The 22373-nt window shown below is 42.8% G+C and overlaps 1 protein-coding gene across 2 annotated transcripts in view; it reads left to right on the top strand.

The window, feature by feature from the left end:
- Nucleotides 1–22373, top strand: part of LOC106743363 (tRNA dimethylallyltransferase, mitochondrial) — a 113631-nt gene that overhangs the window by 10333 nt on the left and 80925 nt on the right. For both annotated transcript variants that reach the window (XM_014617137.1, XM_014617138.1), the window contains exons 2-3: nt 18742–18882; nt 20774–21153. In XM_014617137.1, coding sequence (XP_014472623.1) covers nt 18742–18882; nt 20774–21153 — 521 coding nt within the window. The remainder of the gene's footprint in view (nt 1–18741; nt 18883–20773; nt 21154–22373) is intronic.

The following is a 22373-nucleotide window of genomic DNA, read 5'->3' as shown; positions in this document are numbered from 1 at the left end:
AATGTGCAATGACAGAAATACGCGTTGGTTACGCGGCGGGGTTCGTCGACCCCGAAGCCATAGACGTTTTTCGGGCTAATCCGCCCCGAATCCGCGAATAACACGAACCGATGGAAATTGAATCGTGCGTGTCCAAAGTAATAATCGCACGAGAGGCACACTGCTGGCGCACATTTTACACTTAACTTTATTTACTTACCGTTCGGGGCATGCACACATACGTGCTCGCTCATAAACTAACGCTGGGCGACCATGACGGCAGCGGTGCCCGCCTCGACCCAGGGAAATGATCTGTAAACGTTACTCCACGCGGCAATTGTGCACGTCGGGATCGTATATTTTGCCGGACCGGCAATTTCCGCAAATGTTAGCGAGCGCGCCGTGAACGCGTCTGCTATCGTATCGGCGTCTCCCTGGTGGAAACGTTCGGATCTCGCGGGATACCGCGGCGAGGCTCGCGGGAGACGAGAACATCGTGCTCGATTAACAGTCTGAAGCGAGAATAGACTTAACCTTTCCACAGGGACGAATAATTTATTAACTACTTGAGTGGCACGCGCGCAATATTGCGCGCCAATGTCCATCTCAAAAGTGGCACGCGCGCACTATCGCGCACCTTTGCGTTAGAAAGAATTCGCCTCATTTATTCGCTAAAAATGTGTTATCGAATGAAAGAAGGTCGCTAATTTTATGTTCTCGATGTCAAGGAATACGAATTTTACATAAAAATGAAATAATTTTCAATCCCCGGTGCGCTGTTTTCCGTTTAATACGCACCGTAATTGAATTTGTTTTCTTCGATTTTTTCTTCTATATTGATTTCGGGACTATGGATGAGCAAAGAAAATGACGTGTAGATCACGGTGATTCAGACGGTTAGTTCAGACTGATTTTCTTCATTACGCTTCTCTATTTATATTTAAGACTCTGGCTACCTCTATTGCGAACTGTCGAATTATTGCGGTTGCAAATAGAACTTGCGTCGAATCGTACGCTGCTAAAAAATGAGATGCCAACTTCATACCGGCACGTTTCATTCTCTCAGCTGTTTTTCCTGCATCGTCCTCTTCTAGAACACTATGCGACAGGGAAAACACCTTACTCAGCATATCTCTGTCTTTCTCAATCGTAACGTCAGCCGTCCTGTAAGAATGCACCGTCCATCTGTTGAAGTCTATGCAAACGAGGCGCTGCTAAAACGGAGAGATATCATAGATCTGCTCGGCTTATCGTGCAGAATTCAGTCGACGCGGTTTCCTCCGCGATCCGTCGAGGAATCTGTCGATCGCTCGTGAATGGGATTCGGGATGGCTGCCGGGTAAGCTCGGCGAAGCAGTATATGTACATACTCGGCGAGCCACTCTCGCGATGCTTGCGCAATTGGCGTATCAAGGCCCTACCGCGCCAAGGCAGCGGTCTAAGATCCTTTCAAACGCCTCGGCGAATCGTTAGATTTCGGCGAGATCCCGTCGCCCGCGGAATTTACGATCCTGTCGGACGCGCGACGAACCACCGTTTGAACGAAGCGAGCGCACAGTGATAGATACTTCTATGACATTACTAAGATAGATATTTCTTGGCCAAAACTCTTTTCTTTTTTTTCTATTTCACCTCAAGTTGATGTAAATATAGTTTTATGATGTACTGTGTAGTCGATCATAAATTGTTATCATTTATTATTCTTTTGTCGCTCATTGGTAAAATGTTACGCAAATATATACGCAATATATACGCGAAAAATATTGCTCACTCAAAGGTCACTTTTGTTAAATTACTTACAAATATATATTATATAATATATATTACTTTTTTCTTAAAAAAAAAATATTTTCTTATTTATTAATTAGTTATTATTATTTATTAATTATTTTTGTGTGAAAAATTATTTCTATCAAAATTCAGAGAGTTAACTTTCTAAAACTTTTACTTTGAAATTACCATGGAAATGACTCGCGGAAATTGGAAAGTACAGTCGATTTGGAATTAAAATCTCAGTTTTCAGAAAAGACACACGCAGGAGCGAAGGTGCCTCGTCAACTAAACCAGCTCAAGTTGAAAATCGGTCCGAGGCGAACAAGCCGGCGGAATCGGCGCGGGCGTGAGTCTTTGAGCTGAAATCTAACGCGATTACGATTATCGCAACACGCTTATTAGCGACGGGGATGTATTTATCATCGATTAAACGCGACATTCGCCGCCCTCTCGTGCGCACTTTTGCGAGTGACAACGATAAGAACAGAATTGCAGCCATTAACATTAATTAGATCGATCCAGTGGCAGATATCCTGAGATTACATTTCGATTTATTTCCCCGGCTAGGAACAGGTTTTATGAAAAGCGCGCGTTTTGTTCGTCGTGGTTAGCGAGCGAGCGAACGAGCGAGCGAGCGAGCGAGCTTATATCTTGCTCATTGAGCGTAACCTTTCTGGTAACAAGATGCCGAGTTACCGGTTCTACCGAGGATGGGGGGGAGGAAAAGCCGTAAGAGGGTTGGGTATGCGAATAGGCTCATCGATAAGCTCGCGCACGCCATACCGTCGTGTCCTCTAATGCCATGAAATTTAATTAACCCGATCAATCGGCCCCCAATCGCCGCGTCCTTCTCGGCCGCCGAGTAAACGTCGGACAATTCGGATTTTTTCCCCACCATCGGCAACTATACGCCATAGGCGATCCGCGAGCGGCGATCGATTCTCCTCTGCCTCGTCAATTAACGCGCCGCGAGCGATTAGTCGACATTATGCGAAACGCTCATATAGACAGAGAGAAAGAAAGAGCGCCAACAAAGCACTCGTCGACGTCGTTTGGCGGAATGCGGGACACGAGTCGTTACATTTTAATTGCTCTTTAATTATTATTCCATCACGCACACCGTCGCCCGGTAATCATAACGCTCGCGCGAAATGGCCGCGGATACGCCGCGAGAAATGGCGATAATTAGGCGCCTCCGGATCTTTTGTCGAGATCTCGAATCATACAATTGTCGGTGCGTGCTTATTCAGCGACTCGATAATCCCCTGATCGCCGTCTGATTGCGAAATCGTTCGTGAGGGAAACTCCCGACTCGTCCGAGGAGAAAGAAGAATCGAATCGTTAATTGCCGGATATACATTTGATTCGCTCGTTCTTTCTCCTCGGATATTTCCTTGCCGACTTTTTGGCCCCCCCACAACATGCCCGCGCAGAAAAATAGTGCTAGTGTGTATTTACTTGGTCCGTGTAAAATTTACTTAATCCAAATGAACGTTTGTTAAGGAACGTTGAAGTAATTATTTATTTAATCCAGCACTTTTTCCTGCATGCCTAAATTTTTACGATTAATTTTCAAGACCACTCACTCGTTACTCACCTTATTATGATTGTTCAGTTTTTTTCTTTTTTTTTTTTCTAAAATCGAAGAGAGTCTGTAGTAGATCGAAATGTTTTGCACGATTAAATAAATAAAAAAGTGTTTTACGCTCTAAGAGCAGCTGGTTGTGTTTTTATAGGCTGGGTACCAAATAATTCTCCCGTTGGAATCTTTCAGCCGTACTTATTTCTTTTTTGCCGGAGATTATCATTAAACGAAACCGTCGAGTTGTAAGCTACATCGAATGTAAGCCTCGGCGAAATATACGAAATATACGCCTTCGACGGGAGATACGATTGGACGCGTCGTTTCGTTAAGACTCCGCGCAGTTGCGGCTGGTAATAATCGCGAGTTAAATAGCGTCACGAATGGAGGCAGAAGGAGAGCAGACCCGAGCGATTCTCGAGCCGGAGCAACGTACGTACGTGCGCGTGGGCTCGCGAGTTGGCCCATTAGCATCGTGGATTCCTACTAATTATCGAGCGAGCGGAAGACGCCGGTGATACACGCTCGCTCCGAAGAATCCGCAGGAGTCGATATAAGGACGCTTTAATGTGACTCTTTCGATTTTTTTTTTCACAAATGCGACGTGTACGTACTATTCTTGATCACCATTCGCGTCTCTCGTCCGGTAATTCGACGCTCGTTAAGTCAGTTGGCCCGCAGAATATCGGATTTTCAGCGGTTTCTATATAAGTTTATTGTTTGCTGAAAAATATATCCTATAACTTTATTTAACTTATCTACCTTACCTAGCACTGGTGGATGGATGATGGGTGATGGCCAGGTGAAATTATTTTCTGCAAGGCATAAATCCAAACTATATTTTAATAACAAGATCTAGCCTAGAATTTATTTTTATTATAGATAAAAAAATTTCGAAGATAGGTAAATTTGCTGTCCCTACGTAAGAATAGAGGAACGAAATAGATGAATGCTTTATTTATACGGCAGTTGAGTTAATAGAGGTGCACACGTAGTATAGAAAGTGGTAATAAATATAATTTAAATAATGTTTAATAATAATTATATACACACACACACACACACACACACACACACACAATACACAATACATACAATACAACATACATACAGCAGAAAGGGTTTAGAGTCATTAAATATTACGAGAGTGACGAGCCGTGGGGCCCTTATCTTTGTTGTGACACACACACACGCACGCTCACGCGTATCAGAATGGTAATGCTAAGTTAAATAAGAATAGAGGAGTGGGATAGAAAATGATAGAAAGAGAAAAAGAAGATAAGACAATGTCATGTACTCTTGAGTTTTTGTCCAGATTTCGACGAAACTTTGCTACTTCGAATGCGATTTTCAATACTTTCCCATCAGATCAGTTCGAAATTAACGTTTGCAAATGATTCTGCATATCAAAAAATATAAGAAAACATGCATAAGAAAGGTTTCGTCATTTAGAGAAAAATCTCGTTATTTTATCCATCGTCCTTTTAGCCCATCAAAAAATCGCACGACGCTAATAACACAACCGAACGCGCTTACAAATAGAAACTGCCACTTCAGTTTCAACTGTTTTATACAGTAGAAGAAGTTTACGTTCTAATATAATTCAGTACTTCACAGCCGAGAATGGATATGCCGGCTTACCATACCTATGTCAGTTTTGCTACTTCTCCTCTAACGAAGCAGCGTCACTGAGAGCGTTTACTTCGTCAGCGGCACGACTTCGTTCTGCCGAGTTAAAAGGTTTACAGTCAACTAAAAATACGGTTTCCCTTATGGAATCTTTAAACTTGCATTTGAGCTTCTTAACTTCGTATCGCGAACCTGCTGTTTCCGCGTGTGAAATATTAAATTCTAAACCGATATCAAAGTTTCTTTATCGATCCTTTCGAAAGGAACGCGGTATTCTCGCACCGTGAACAGTATTTGCTCTCGGATAATCGAAGATATCGCGATGACTCAGGTGTCAAATTTGGATGGGATCTCTCTCTCTCTCTCTCTCTCTTTCGGGGTTATCGATCGAACCGGAGTCGAAAGGGAAACCCGTCCTGAGGGGCTCCCGAGTCAAGGCTACGTCGTTCAAAGAACGCAAGCCGAATAACACCGCGGGCAACACGTAACGGTATCTGCCCGCAGGACTATCGCGAAATTCGCATTGGGGGGTTAAATTGCGTGCGTGTAAATATTTAGAAAGGGAGGGAAAGAGAGAGAAAGAGAGAGAGAGAGAGAGAGAAGGAGATAAGGAGAGATATAGAGAGCGGAGATGGCAGATCGCCGCGTCTCTCTCGCCTACGCGCTCGATGATTTGCGCGTGATCGCGGACAACGCGGGCACGGGAAGAGGGAGGACCGGTTTCTGAACTTGATAAGAGGATGACGTGAGAAACTCTCGGGTCGAGAACGCGCGGGGAATACTGCTCTGCGATGGTTGGTCGAACGAAGACGGACGATCCGATCGAGAGAGCAGACAGCGGCCGAGAGAAAGAGAGACGAAGTAAGAACAAGAGAAAGAGAGAGAGAGGGAGAAGGGGAAAGACAGAGAAGATTCGTCTCACCGGCAGAGGAAGAGAGAGAGAGAGAGAGAGAACGAAGACGAGATCGTTTGTATGCGCCATTCCGCTCAACCGGACCAGTTTTCGTGCAGGTACCCTAAAGCGATACGCGGCCCTCTATTCGCGGAATACTTCAAGGGCCTGCTTCCTACAAGCTCGGGCTTGTCCTCGTTGTCATACCTTCGGATTAATTCACTGGAACGCTACTCGCCCTTAGGGCCGACCTTCGACTTGCGCTCCTCTCGAGAACTTGACATCTAAGGCCTGTTATACAATATATCGTATGTTGGAATCGAATCTGGGAACGCAATCGATGGTAGCAATGAGAGAAATTATTTTTCGAAAACGAGTTTCATTGGACCATCAACTGTGTTCTGACACCCGACTCTGTCATACGACATATTGTATAACAGGCCTAAGGGTTCCATTAGTTAAACCTAGTTTTTAGCTGTGGGAGCTGAAAACTAAATACAGGAGAAAAACATTAGCTAAATCGACGAAATTTCAGTTGCGTTATACGGACAGCTAATTTTTATCCGTGGAAGCTGGTTTTCAGCTGTGGGAGCTAGTTTTTAGGAGCTAATTCTTGTTTTTCCCGCGAACGAAAACGCGTTCGGCTCGTTCATTGCCACGCGTTCATTCAACCGATCTCTTTTCTCCGTGTAGATTATCGGTTTACCGCCGAAGAAGGTCAAACTATTTGACTGACCCACTATTTACTATCTTATATGATCTTTATCCCCGAACACTTCCGTATTCGTCGCTCGATAATCCCGGCTCAGCACTTCGTCCAAGAGAGTTCGCTCGCGAATACACTAGCTTCTGCGGGAGCCTCGTTCGTGATCGCGCCCGGGCGTGCGTCGCGTTCGTTCGTTCAATCGTTCGGCGTCCTTTAATTCCCCGTGGAGTCGCTCGTATACTCGCGGACTTACGATTCATTATCGTCTGCGCTCATCCGGTCCTAACTCTCTCTCCTCGACGCGGGCTCAAAGTCAGCCCCGGTTCCACGGCACGTAACCGTCGCGCGAAAAGCGAGCCGACAAAGAGATTCCGCGTCCCCGAGGATTTTTACGGCGCGACGGGCGAAAGGGGGACGACGACTGGGGGACCCTTAAGTGCACGCGGCTGTTTGCATATGAACGCCGCTTAAGATTCTCTGGGTGCACTCCAGAAGGGTCCCCCCTCCCGCCCTCTCCCCGCCCGTTCCATCCCTTCGTACTTCACGCGAGACATTTCTTGAACAATTATAGATAATTGCGCGAATAAATCGTTCGTAGCCTATATGCGCCTCGAATTTTATTCAAATTGCGCTTCGTTCATCGCAGCTTAATTAATAGTTTCGCTCACGCGAACTCGATACCGCGATATGCGGAGAGGAAGGTTGATTATACTTATAATTGTAATGTTCTCGGGCCTCCGAGTACGTAAAAGCCGAAGCTCGTAAAATGAATCCGCAAAATCGTCCTTTGGAGTCGTGTCGGGTTCGCGATCCTAAACGAATGTTAACGCCTTATATTGGCACACTTATTTTTTGCTGCACCTTAATTTGGCACACTGCGTCTGTGAGAGCCAGTAACTTCTCTGATATTCTCTTACTTCAATATCTATAAATGTGCTTATCCAATATACATACAGGTATTAAAATGCCGAATGCACAGAAGGAAAATTTGATTTGTCACAATCGTTATTTCTGAAATAGATAATTTCAGAAATAGAGTATTAATTCTATATAGAAAGAAGTAAAAAATTCCACACGCTTTAAGAAAAGGATTTTATGCACGGAAAAAAAAGGAATAAAATAAACGTAATTATCTGTTTTTCAACATCTTAAATCGAGTAATATTTTTATCAATTTAAATATGTTTTAATAACTTGTAATAAATGCTTGAACGCAATATCTTAATTTGTAAGTGCATTACTGAATGTAAATGTAAAAATAATTCTACATTTAAGAGAATATTTACTAGAATTATGTAATACTTCTTTTTCACTGGAGAAACCTAGTGGTTTTAAATTTCGATCCAGTGAATATTTTCTAAAAATAATGTCTATACGAAGGAAATATTATATATTATATATGTAGCCGATTTATACCCCTTTCCTAATAAATATTTTATTTGCCAAGGAGTATTAAAGTAACCATTTTACTTGGATCGAGTAGATATTATTTGAACGATAGCATTTGTTTTTCAGTATGATAATATGCGCAATAATATAAGATTCAGCTGTGGGGTCCTAATTCTTCACTCGGATCGATCTCGCCCACGAGTGTCGAACTAGGGAACACAAAAGTAGGACAGCGCGAATGACGTGTCTTAGCGCGACGCTTCCACCTCGTATCCGCCTCAGGAAGTCGCGGTATCGCTATGTCCTCTGTCTCGCCGGGCATCCTGCGACGTTCGCTCGCTCGTGCCGCACATGCTTATGCGATTTCGGACGAATTCACCTAAGCAATTCTAATGTCGCGACGGCGGCAACGTGCCGCTATGCGACCCGCCTTCTCTACTGATCAAATATTCAACGTAACGAAATCCGCGTTGGTAGCTACCTTCCTCCACACGATTTGTCACCTCGCTCCAACCTCACTCTAACCCCCTCCCCTCCCGGTATTCAGCTCTTCCTTTTTTCTGCTATTTTTACGACGTGTTCCATAAATTTCAGGAAGCATCGCGCAAGCACACGCATCCCGTGTAGAAATATACCTAGTCGGCCTGAGTCAAAAGCTGACAGTTAACCCGTACAGTTAAATTTTTTAGCTCGTTACTAGTTTATTACGGGTGATTATTCACTAAAATATAATATAAAATATAATAAGGAAAAATTAGTCACAGGTGCTAAAATCTAGCTGCGGCAGCTGTAATAGGGACAGCTAATGTCGCAGCTAATACATTTAATTGCAGTAGCAACATCAGATATTACAAATAAAATGGATTTGCTGCACGATACAACTATATTGTTCATTATAGCATCTTAGTTCGAACAGTCAATAAATTGAGCTGCGGTAGAAATGACATTAGCTGTCTCTGGTTTAGCTCTTACAGTTAATTCTTCCTCTGCGTGTAGTAGCGAAGTAAGACGCAAATTTATTACCTCGTAGCTAGAAACCCACGGGGAGTTCAATTTCCACCGGGGATGTACTTCGCGTGCCGTCGATTTCGGTGCGTTTTACCCCGGGAATCGCGCCCGACCGCCGTTCGTTTTCTCGTAACTTTGATTTCGCCTCGGGGAAGCTCGCACAGAGGCGCTCGTTACGACGTGGTTCCTCACGAATGGCCAAAATCGCGGGTCCCGAGCGCGCGGCGACCTCGTGTAAATCTCGCGTAATTAGTCCGCGATTTGCCGGTGACTTCGATAATTGCCGGTGCGAGCAGTGGGAGGTCTCCCTCGCGAGCCTCCTTGAGCGTATCACCGATAAATCACGACGCAGGATACCACTCGGTCCGTGAACTTCCCCCTCGCGAGCACCGTTAGAACGCTCCGTTTATCCGATTGGCGGAGGCACGGAGAAGAAGCCGCGGCTGGCCTCCTCTTCTTCTCCTCCGCCGGCCGCTTCACCTGCGGGCTTCGCTTCGCTAGCCTCGCGCGCGACCTTGAGCCTAGGAAACGATCGGAGACCGCCTTCTTCGAGTTCCGCTTCGCTCCTTCGTTCGTCCATCTCCGAGCTCTCTCGAATTAGATCTGTCTGGAGTGTTCCGCCAACGCGCCGTGTCGCGTCGCGTCGCGTCGCCTCGTGGAATGCCACTTGCTGACGAACTGGTCATGACGACCAGGACGTAAAGATAAATGGTGCTCCCGCTCCCCCAGACCTCCCGAGGTGGGTCTCGGCGTCCGCTCTACTTGAGGTGCCGATTAATCCTACGAGCGGTATCGTTAATCGACGACACACATCGCCATCGCTCCAGAGGCATTCGGTTACTTACGTAATATATCCGGCTGGATTTTTACAACGAAGAACCAGCCGCTTTGATATTCTCGCGTGAACGTTTTTAAATTTCCCACGTTGTGGGGAAACGCTTGAGCTTCGCGAAACTTCGGAGACAAATCCATGAATGGCGCGGCACTAATCATTCTCACTCTTTTCTTCCATAACTCTCTAAATTTAAAACCATTTTACACTTGCATTCGGTAATTCATTTACAAATTGAGATATTACTGCGTTCAAGTGAGTGTTTATACTACATTAAGCTATTAAAATATACTTAAATTGATAAACATCTTACCTGATACAAGAGGCTGAAAACAGGTAATTACGTTTACCTGATCCTAGAACTTGTTTTTTGCCCATGTATAGCATAGATGGACATAGATTCCAATTAGAATGTCCATAGTTGTTTCGAAACAGGTTATCTCACTACGACACCAATTGGAAATCCCATTCTTATCCTAAACATGGGATGAAGCCTCTTTTCTGTAATGCTCATTGGCTATGCGCTGCGGCTTCTTCTTGTTTTGTACCGCGTACGACAATCGTCCTTAGAGTAGAGTAGCAATTTGACCGAATGTCAGGTTAAGAGGCTAACGAACGAGCTTACATATTTTATGTTATTATGCTTAATAGCACGCGTTTGTGTGTACTTGTAAAGCGTAAATACTTAAAGTATATTTTGTTCAATCATAATGCAAAATAGGAAGCAAGGAAACGTGGAGGAAACGTTAACCAAATAGCATCTGTTTTTACGTTTCTCACACAGTATAAAAAATTGTATGTTAAATTTTATACATTTCACATGTTCGAAACATTACGCCTCTAACCAGAACTTACGTAGATTTTCCAACCAGAATAAATTCATAATTATTTTGAAAAATTGAATTATTAGATGCCAATTAGATCCTAAGAAATTTTCTATGCGGGGTCAGGCGTTAAAAAAATTGTTTTTACCAGAGAATCGCTTTTCGTTTCTCTCATAAGTGTTTTGTTTTCACGTCAACTACGGGTATCATTGAAAGCATAGCGGAATGAAAAGCACACAATGCTTGGTCTCGGAACTCCAGGTGAAGTGGTCGAAACGAGGGCTTTTACGATTGCCACCAAAGCGGCCGATTCGTCGTGACGAGTCACTCGTCCGAATGTCTCTTTTACTCTGTCTCGGCCTGTCCAGTTTGAAGGCGTAATTTACGCATTACAGATCTGTGAGGGATCTCGAGTCCTGTGAGTTTCGAGGTAATAATCAAATTACTGTGTTTATTCATGTTTAGAAGGGGCGCGTGTTTGCTTTCGCTGTATCATGCCCGGGGATGTCAGACTTCGTCTCGTTCTGTGAAACACAGGAGGGGGGGAATGGACCGAGAGTCCCTCCGGCCGATTATATAAACGAAATAAACGAAATTTAATTTCGCTCCTGCCCCTTTTCTCATTATTTCCAGCAGCCGGTGTGTGAAACAGAAATAATAGATGCGAGTAAGAACGGGAGAAATAAAGAAAGACGTATGACGTTTCTCGCGAAGGATCTAATTAGCAAGCGGAAGTTTCAAGTACAATTTAATTTCGCGTCTTGACACTTGAAAGCGGACCGAAATGCGGAATGAGCCGGCGACTGTGTCGGACAGCTGGCGAGCTCCGCGGCACTGCAATATCTCCTCAAGGGCAGGGTGTATTGCGTAAAATGAGAGTACGTACGGGCGGGATCCCGGACGGCGGTTGTTAATTTCGGTAATGAAAGGCTACGGAACGGTCATCGTCCAGTTTCCGTCCGTCCAGTCCCCGTCGTCGAACCTCGCTAATATCCCGTCCACGTGTTATTCGCGACTCGTCACTTTCTCCCGCGAGCATCGTCGCCGACCACCTCGAGCTGCGACGCGCCGAAGAGGACGCCGTTTTCAGACGCGCTAAACCGGGAATAATGAGTTCGGCAAAATCGGCGGACGACGTTAATGAACGGGTCGCGCGAGCGGATCTATTTGAGATCGCTTTTGGAACGGCTCGCGAATTATTGTTGTACGACGAAATGTGGAGTAAGCGATTAGCGTTTTTCTCTCGGTTGCGACAGCCCCGTCCTCTGGTTTACGTAATGTTTATCGGTATCGGCGATATTTCTCGCGGGTACAGAGTTGTTACTCATAAATATTTAAGTCTCCGGCAATTCATCCGGCCGTTGTTTTGAATTTACGGAATATTATATCAGAGGGAAACCATTTTCTTCTTGGATTATGAAGCTTTGCTGAAGGTATAAGATGAAAATATTATGCATGTTGGTTGAATGATCAGTAAACTCATTGCCTTGATTTACAGAACAACCTAACCGTAACTTTTCTTACGCGGTTGAAAATATAATGCAAACAATCTTGGCATACGTTTTCTCGCTTCTGACGTCATTAAACCAGGCCACTCACAGGAACTACTTCGAAACTTTAAATAAAAAAAATTCGAATTAGAAGAAAAGCACCAAAACTGACGTGGATATAGTAAACCGACATATTCATGTTTCTCGGCTGTAAAATATTATTTAAAGAATAGAGAGGAAGCGAAACAATCTTATTTGCAAAATCAAACATTCGTTTGTTTACTCCATTCCAGAAGATAAATTTGTTCCAATCGAAGAAATTTTATTAAATCCAAAGAAAGAAATCTTTTTCACCGTAGACGTACATTTCACTTTCTACATGTACATTTATACAAAAAATCATTTATTGTCCGTTTAAAATTTCCCTTACGTTTACAATTAGAATTTTCTGAAAAATTCTATCACGGTTAAATCGAAATTTTGTCACCGATTTTCTTACCGTTTAAGAAACGAAAGGGAATAACTGCGCGATTTATTCCATCTTACTTCGGTCGATAAATTAACCTATTGCTTATGCAAGAATTATTAATCATAAGAAAGCCGGGAACGGCTTTCGAATCGCTTATCGATCGCCGTGGCACTTGCTCGCCCTGCCCGACTGCTTCTTAATCCGCTGGACGTAAAACAATTCGTCCGGCAAGTGGCTGATGAATGAAGGCTAATGAAGGTTGCAGACGCGGCCATTCAAGGTACACCGACGACGCGCACGGGAACGTCGGAAACCTGTTTCCATCGGTTGCATCGCGGATGTAACGGATTGCCGGGCACGCTCGTGTCCCGAGATCGATAGATTCCATCCCGACGATCGGGTCGACACGATTCCGCGGGATACATTGTGCGCATTACCGTCAACTTTCAGCGCGGCGTTTTTCGCAAAGTTTCGATCGGGGAACGCCGGCGTATGGTAGTCGACCGTATTAATCCGGCCGTAAAAGTGTCGTGAATTTCGCTGTGACGTGCGATAATCGAGCCGTCGGCCTTCGAGCGATTTAAGCACTTTGATATCACCGCCACTTCTCTCGCTCTCGAAGGTGTTAAACTTCAAATGGCTCGCGTTGACGCATTGACAGATAATGTTAAGAGACCATTTTTTTCCCCCGGCGAGTCGTAAAGTCCGCTCGATAAAACACGCGAATAATTGCGCGATTACGCGGAACGTGTTTTCTGTAACACCTGTGGCCACGAATCGGTCTCCCACAATTGACCCAATCGGTCATTTCGGCGAGCGAAAGAAGAGTCATTAGGCGCATTAAGAAGAGACCGGGGACCGGACGAGTCTATTAGCACGCGTATCTAATCAAGCTTCTTTTTCACTTCGCGTACTTCGCGTACGTGTTATACCCGCCACCACTCGGTGGTTCCTTCACCTTCTTGCCCATATCTCCGGCATTATGTAAGCGCATCACGAAACACCGATCGAACTTCGTTTGGTAACCAGCCATTTAACGAAGTGGCGACCAAGTGGGCTCTATTGATCCGCCAATCACGTATTTAACACGTACCGGCTTCTTCGCGGATTAAGGCGCTGAAATACATTTGTTCTCGCCAAACCACCAGCGTGAAAGACGTGGGAGAGTCGGCGAGACACCATTACTAATGTGTGTTTTTACATTCCTCTTCTGATCGCTTCTGATAAACGTGTCGATCTGCGGACGGTCAGAGCACCGTGAGAGAGAATGTTATGTGAAACCCAATCATGAAGAGAGTCTTTCCGCGCAATTAACATGCAAATCCAAGACCGGACTGTTTCTCAAGAGTGAACATTAATTGAATTGAAAATTAATTGGATGTTGAGTTTCTCGACGAGCATTTAATGTACGAGACCTTTTTGTGAAGTAAGTATACCGACGCCTGGATATCCGTAATAAATTTTTCATATAGTCAACAGATTAAGCTCATATTTTATTTGAAATCGTTTCATTTATTTCCGTAATTCGAAACAACTTAACCGGCCTGGTGAGCAATTATTTCTCACTGCGAGTATCAACGAGATCGACAAATTACGAATCCGTTACATTGACAAATAATGTAATTATTTATCTTATAAGAAGTATCTTATAAATAGCATAAGTTCATGGGAAATTAAGTGTATTCTAACTAAAATTTCAAGATGAAAGAAATTTTGATTCTAACTTGAAAGTTTGATTATTTTTCTTTAAAGACCAACGCGACAAAAAGCATCCAGGAATTTCCTAAGTAGAAATGTTTCCGGGAAAAAACTGACTTAGATACCATTTATCTAATCTGTTTGGTCCGATCCGAATTTCTGGCTAGTTTTTAGCTAGTTTCATCTACAAATATAATTTTCTACTCATTTATTTGACAGTTATCTAGGTCCTGGTTTGTTTTCTACTTAGAAACTAGCTAGTTTTATTATTTAGTTACTGCCAAACAAGCGTCGACCAGCTGGCTAGTTTTTACATAGAGAAAAATTTACACAATTTACAATTTAAAATTTACAGTTATAATTTACAATTTATTATACAGAGAATATTATTTTCTTTTTAATCATTATTTTCAACAAAGAATGTTTTCGTGATATAAAGTAGTCTTAAAATAAACTCATCACAAATTTGAGAAAAGCTCATTATCACGTATACTCGGGAGAAGAATTTTATTCTCTTATCAAAAATACTATAAACTTCATCGAAGAAAAGTTAAATGTTGTTAATTTAAATAAATGAAGCCTTTGTTTTCATTTAATATTCTTGATTAATGTACCAAACTTGCTGGGATTCAGAAAATATTTCGAATAAATTTGACGCTTATGATAAACTTATGATATATTGGCGGATACATAAAATTATGAAACAAATAAAAAAAAGAATATATACCGCATTCAAATAGATGCTACTTAAAACAAGTGACATTTATTAATTTGAATGCAGTAAATATTATTTTGTGTGTAGGGAGTAACCAGAATTCCTGACCGGTTATTAAATTCAGTTCGATTTCTATTCGAACTTTCTATTATTTTGCCATCGACGAATGATGAAATCTCACGCGAGCGTCTCCGCAGTGCCGCGAACTCCGTCCACTCGTTGTTGGTTTCGCGCGAAAAGCGATGCGAAAATTCGTGCTCGTCGACTCGCCGTTAATCAGAACACCTATCTCTTTGATAACGCCCACGCGCGTTCGTTCGGTTTCCGATCGCTTCGGTTTTTACGCTCGCCACCCACGCGCTTGGAACGGGCAGACCTCGCGAGAACTTCCAGCGGCAGCTGGAGTTAGTAGATCGGCCGGCAGCTGCTCGCTGTCCCCGGGAATTTCGCCGATACTTCGCACAATGTCCATTAAAGCCAGCACACCCATGCGGGCGCGATCGCACTTCTCAGGCCTTCCGATCCGGCGTCTTTCTCGCGCTAATTCCTCGATCCCGACAGCGATTCGCATGAGAATAACGTTTGCGCTGGCCTGTTAGAACTCCATATGTAAGATTGGTACATATTCGACCAGTAGTGAAAACTGGCGAGGTATCAATTCAGTATTAAAAAACGGATTTGATTTTTTAACGAGTCTCCGATGCTTTTCACCTCATATTAAAAGGGAGCGTCTGTAAATTAAAAAAAAATTTAAAATTCAAGAAGGATACAATTCAGGATACGAAATTTGTAGATCAGTGTAATCGTTACTAGGAATCGGTACTGTCCCAGTATTGCAATACTGGGAGTCGATACAGTTACAGTATTGTCTTTCGAGTCTTTGCTCATTAATATAATTGCTATCGTCCCAGTGTTCTAGCAGTGTCAAATCGATATTGGCAATGCTATTCACTAAAAAATCGGTATTACGAGAGAGAAAGAGAGAGAGAGAGAGAACCGGTGCCTTGCCAGCAGTTATTTGAGACGCCGGCGATCATCTACGAGGAACAAAACAAAAAGACGGGGAAAAAAGATAATCGCAGCGCGATTTAGCGCTAATTCTGCGCGCCTGACGCACGTCGCTCTAAATCTCGTCATATCATCGTCTCTCATGCATGAGAATAACCCCGAGACTTGCAAGAGAAAAGCGCAAAAAGAAGCGTTCGCCGTTGCAGGCGCGCGGATTTTCCGATCGAAGTTCGCTCGCTCGCTCGCTCTGACGAGCGAAGTGGAACGAAGGTTAGACACTTGCCTCAATCCTTTTTTCCTCCATCGCATATAATACGTATTTCAAGCGTGTTTCAACGCGATTGATTCAGTGTTCGCGTTCCAGAAAGGAAAGTTGTCCCATTACCGTATCTCGTAATAAATGCTTACGTGGAATGTCGCATTACGGAACTCGCGGGATTCGCGCTCGTGCGTTCGGAGATTTTCTTCGGTGATTCGGGCGCGAAATCGCTCGAGAAATATATCGCGAAACGACACATCGGGGGCGACGAACGGATTCGGTGAGTTTCAAAGGCGGCATCGAGCGACGGAGTGCATTGAGATCAATTTCCGAGTAGAACATTTCCGAGAAAAACTAATTACCTACTAGACTGAAGCTATAATTTATTAATTTGTTTGGTTCGGTGGTTAGTTTGTGCCGAATTTTTGACCAGCTTGTAAAGCCTGTAAACCGTAAAACCTGGCCGGTAAACATGAACTAGTTTCTGGCTAATAGTTTTTCCGGAAATATTTCTACTCGGGAAAAAGTAAATATTTTTCCGATGTGATACGCCGCGAAAGGTTAACTTTGCAAACGGAATAAATAAACGTTTCCGAGCCATTTGATTATCGGGGGGACCGATCAGCGAGAGCGAAATTACCGCCGTTGATGCGATCTGCTTCCATTTTATGGCATTTAATTATTACGCCGCGGGGAGAAGGGAGAAAGACGCCGCGCATTCCCATTATCCATATAAACACAGAAATATCCCATTAACGCGCCGCGCTAAATGCACGCTCGTTATTTGATATATTCTACGCATGACGCGATGATCACATACGCCCGCGTGCGCACTCTCTCTCTCTCTCTCTCTCCCCCTTCTTCTTTCTCTTTCTCTCTACTGCTTCTGATTTAATTCGCAATATTTATACGAGTCGCGCGTCCGCATTCGGTCATTGCGGAACGTTTATTTAATCGAACCACTTATGCTAACGAGTGGGATCGTTAGTGGTATGCATCGCGAAGAGCACTTAATAAAGGAATTGACTTTCAAGCGATCGTTGACGATCATCCGGAAATACAGGGTGTTTCGCGCGTGGGCTTTTCGACCAGTTCTGAGTCTACCTGCTGTAGGATTGCGACCTCAGGACAATTTAACGCTGTTCATTATCATCATCATCATCTCGTAATTTTCCGCCTCGTCCAAGTTTCATTCTCGAAAATCGCCAGGGATTCTCGGTCGCTCCTGAAAACTTCGATCCGGAACAGCCTGTATCCGGTCGAACGAATCGCTCGCATTCCCGCGGGTATCGTGCGATCGTTACTAATAACGGCGCCGATAAAGAAACGGGAGGATACTATTTACTTTTCACGCGACACCGAATCGCGCTTCTAATCACCCGGGATCGTGATTTCGCAGGCGGCTCTCGTTAAGAGATCCGGTTCTCCGTAACCGCGTGCCAGGTCTGCCGCGATATTGTCGGGATGCATCCATATGACGTTTTTCTCACCGCGTGGGGGCCGGGAAAGTATGTAATTTTTGTATGGAGAATCAAATCAAACGCAATGTGTAATTTTACACACGCAAGTGTGTATTTATCACACTTGGATTTACAGTATACGTATGTTTACGTATTGTTTTATTGGATATCGCCGCGCAAGTCCGCTTTTAAATGCAAATTTGACAGATACGCGGCGACGAGGCTCGTTGATTCTAATTATCGGCTTGTTACCGAAAGTCAACTTTATCTCCCGAGTCTTTACGGTCGTGCACCTTACTAAAGCATCCCGCGGCGAACCGCTCGGCGGCGCGGTGGCTTCAGCTCGGAAACCGCGTTCGTAGCATCTATCGACCTTTAAAAAAGGTATCCGGTTATACTCGCTCGTCCCGCACGTTTTAACCGTTTTGTTCGATTCGTCGGGAGGAAAAACGTGCGGACGTGTAATTATAGCGTTTACACGAATGCTCCGCGGAAAGTAATGGTCCTGACAGGGCGACGGTATTTTCGTCGGATCCACGCGGGCGAGCGAATAAAAAGCGCAATTAATTTATTGGAGCTTGGGCGTCGCGCATCGCGATGGAAAATTGCCGTATAGGGTGTACGAGAGGGAGAGAAATAATGATTGTTTAAGAGAAACACTATCCCGTTTGTTGAACGAAATATTCGTTCGTTCGCTCCATTCCAAAAGACAAGTTTATTTCGATGAAAGAAATATGATTAAATCCAAATAAATGTGTTCCTCCGTGCAGGAATTAGCGACCCCACACATGGCGACGGCAACACACGGCCGCGCCTCTGCATTATTCGACGCGTTTATCCCCGACCGCGAAGAGAGCAGCGACACAAGCGGTCGCAATTAACGGAATCATTCGATCTTTCATTATTTTCTATTCATCCGTTATTTATTCGCTGTTATGCTCGTGACTTTCGTAGCGTGCGCGCGCGTGCACACCGGCCTTTCATTATTTTACTTTTAATTATTGCCAATTCTCTGCCGGCTTCTCGCAGGTGTACAAGGGCCTGGATATCGTTACCGCGAAGGTGACCCCGGCGGAGAGACTAATGGCGCCCCACCACATGCTGGACATCGTGGATCCGCTGATCACAGATTTCACCGTGTTGAACTTCAGAGAGATGGCCCTACCGATCGTAATCCTCTCATCATTCTCGTCCTTTTTTTCGCTTCTCTTTTCATGCGTTCCGCGCAGACGACCGGTGTTTAATATCTGCGTTGTTGACGTCGCGATAGTGACAGCCGTTTAGGACCTCAAGTGGGAATTTCGCGAATTTTATCGGCTCGATAGAGACCTGGAATAATTAGGGACTTATCGACGCGTCGGCTCCGAGGGATTAATCCGAAAATAAATAGCTGATGCAATCGTAATTTGTTAGGCTACGCTTTCGTCGCGAAATTGAGTGGTGGACCTCTTTGCCCGCTGAACGTAAATTAACGAGCGCGATGACGTCTTCATATCTCCGCGACACCTCTTCGAAAACGTCGAGAATACTAAGAGAATCCTTCGAGTAATTTTGAGGAGAACTAAATTAAATAGGCAAGATCAATGACAAATATTCGTCCATCTCAGAACGCTCCAAGGTGTTAATGGAAACATTTTTAATTAGAAAACTATGCATAAGAGAAAGTGCTAGATTCAAATAAATAATTACTCTAGTGCTCTACAGCAAATTTTCACTTGGATAAGTAATATTTACTTGATCCTACTATTTTCTATTTCTATTACTTGTTCCTACTATTTTTTATTTGGTCTACTTTCCAAATAAATTATCCAAGGAAAATATTTACATGATCCAGGTAAGATATTTCCCGAGTAAATCATTCCATTAAAATATTTACTTGATCCAAGTATTTCCCAAGTAAATTATCCAGGTCAAATATTTATTTGTTTCAAGTAAAATTTACTTAATCCAAGCAAAAATTTGTTAAGTATTGGAGTAATTATTTATTTAAATCTACTCTCTCAAGATGAATCAGTGAAAATGTCACTAATTGAATCATTAAAACAATATTCTACTGTTACTGATAATCAGTGAGTATTCATTAATTTTGAATGGAAACTCTTCCATTTAACTTTTTTATCTAATAATTCATTGATTTCAATGAAATATTCACTGCAAATCGCTGTTAGCATGCTCAAGAACTAAGAGTTTCGAGTTCTCAAGTTCCATCAAGATAAACATGTTTTTCAGATATGATATAAATTTAATCAATTAAATGTACTTAAAAATATTTCAGGCAAAACCGATTGACAAATCTTGAAGAGTGGGATTAAGATGATAAAAGAGAAATAAATAATCTTAATAAATAATCTTAAATAAATAATAAATAATCTTTTTCACTGTCCCTGCAGTTAGACATTTCCGATGAAAACAGTTGCTGCTATTAACAGACTTTTGCAGCGAAATTTTACTGATTTGCAGTGCTATACTTATCTATGTTCACTATGATCACTAGTGACTATTGATTGTTCTCAATGATAATACACTGATTTGTACTTTAGAGAGTAGCGCTTTTATTTTGTGTGCCTATAGTCATTCACATAAAAGTTGCAACATTGTTTTATGACTTTCACAACGCATCTCGTACCCAATAGGAAAAAATATCTCTTGAGATTTACAAAAAAAAAACGAAACTTATCAAACAAAAAGTGTTGCGACCTTTTTGTAACTGATCACATACACGCAGAGAATCCTCTCGTCAGTGTAACGTTATTGTCGAAAAGTGATGCCTCTCTCGCGGCCGGCACGTCGCGTTTATCGTCAATAGTTATAATTACGTCGGATTTGTGGTATTGCATCGTGCGGTTTGCGCTACGATCGAATCTACAGCAGTAACGGATCGGCGCGAAGTCGACTTCGTAAAATAAAGATCTTGGACGAAGGCAAGCCAATCGAAACGCCCCTGATCCCCGCGAAGACCTTGATACGATCATTAGCCATGGTCTCTCGCGCGAGTAGCTCGGTCCCGCTCGTTTCTACGTTCTGCCCCGACTGTTCTCTCCTCTTCCTTCTATCGATGTAGATAAACAACCTGCTGGCCAAGAAGAAACTACCCGTCGTCGTCGGTGGTACGAACTATTACATAGAATCGCTGCTATGGAAGAACCTGCTGCCTGCTCCGAAGGGACTGTCGGCGCAAGCCGACTCAAGCGCGACCAATCCGAGCGCGTCGATCGAGAATAGATCGGACGATCGATACAGCGCGCAAGTCGATCGACGAAACGACGACGACGACGACGACGATGACGAGGGCGACGGCGACGAGGCCGCGCCGAAGAAAAAGTGCAAATTCGACGCGAGATCGTGTGACGAGAGCAATGAGGAGCTTTATCAGAAACTGATGGAGCTCGATCCTGAGAGGGCGCGCACCTTGCATCCCAACGACAGGCGGAAAATCACGAGGTATGGTCCAAACGTCGCCATTGATATATGCGTACCGTCAATCGTCCGCCATTGACCAGCGTTTTCCGCTATGAATTGTCACATTAAAATAAAGAGTGACAAATAAAGATATTTATTCGGTGGGTATTAATAATATATTCACTAATATATATATTTTTGTATTGGAAAAACGTGTTTTCCAAATAATAAAATATAATAATTGCAATAATTATTATTATACATCTTCTTAAAACCGTAATTTTTTATGGGAAAGCAATTGTTTATTCTATTTAGTAAAAAGAATTTAGATTCAAATAAATAGATAAATAAATATGTTATAGTAAATATGTGATATATAATTTTAATTAATATTTACAAATATATTAATATATGGCTCTATCAGTGAATCATAATACACGATTAACATTTATATCGTTCCACAACAATTTGCATGTGTCGCTAAAATAGCGGGAATTTGGCTCTTATAAGCTGTTAATTCTTTGTTAGTTAAATAATGGCCAGTAAGAACCAAATTCCGACTGTTGTGGCGATATGTGTAAATTATTGTGAACAGAAATTAATGTTCATCGTAAATTACGAACATACCGAAGAATCTTTCGTACAAATTTTTCATAGCAAATTAGCCTTTTACGCATAAATCAATTCTTAAATTCCAGTAATGTAATTTTCTGTATTATAAAAACCTTTAAAATCTTCTCTAATTAATAAATTAAATGATACATTATTTTTTGCTCCGTTTCTTATGTTGCGAAAAATACTGCTCCTGGCTGCGGCAAATTTTAGAAGAAGTTTTAGTGGTTTTTATAATACTTTATTAATATGTATAATTAATAAATATATAATATGTAAATATGTTATTAGTACGCACCGAGTAAATATTTTTTTGACTTTTTAGGCATTTGTTTATCAATATGTATACACGATGTTAAAATACAAACGTAAAGTTGATCATGCCAACTGAACTATTTCTGAAGCTTCCACCCTTAGCTGGATCGAATTAATTAGGATTACAAATATAATATCACATACACATCATATGATCCAATTGGGACATTCAGATATTTAACTCAAAATTCAGATTCAAATTTCTCACTTGAGGTAAGCTTCAAATAACGACTATTGATGCGACCGGCAGCGTCACCGCAATTCGAGGTGTATTTATTACCTTTGAAGCAGCGATCGAGAGAGATAGTGAATATCACGAGATCGTGTAACACTAT

This window comes from Dinoponera quadriceps, unplaced genomic scaffold (assembly GCF_001313825.1).
Source record: "Dinoponera quadriceps isolate SergipeBrazil2010 unplaced genomic scaffold, ASM131382v1 scaffold616, whole genome shotgun sequence".
NCBI lineage: Eukaryota > Metazoa > Arthropoda > Insecta > Hymenoptera > Formicidae > Dinoponera > Dinoponera quadriceps.
This window is presented reverse-complemented; position numbering and strand designations above follow the sequence as displayed.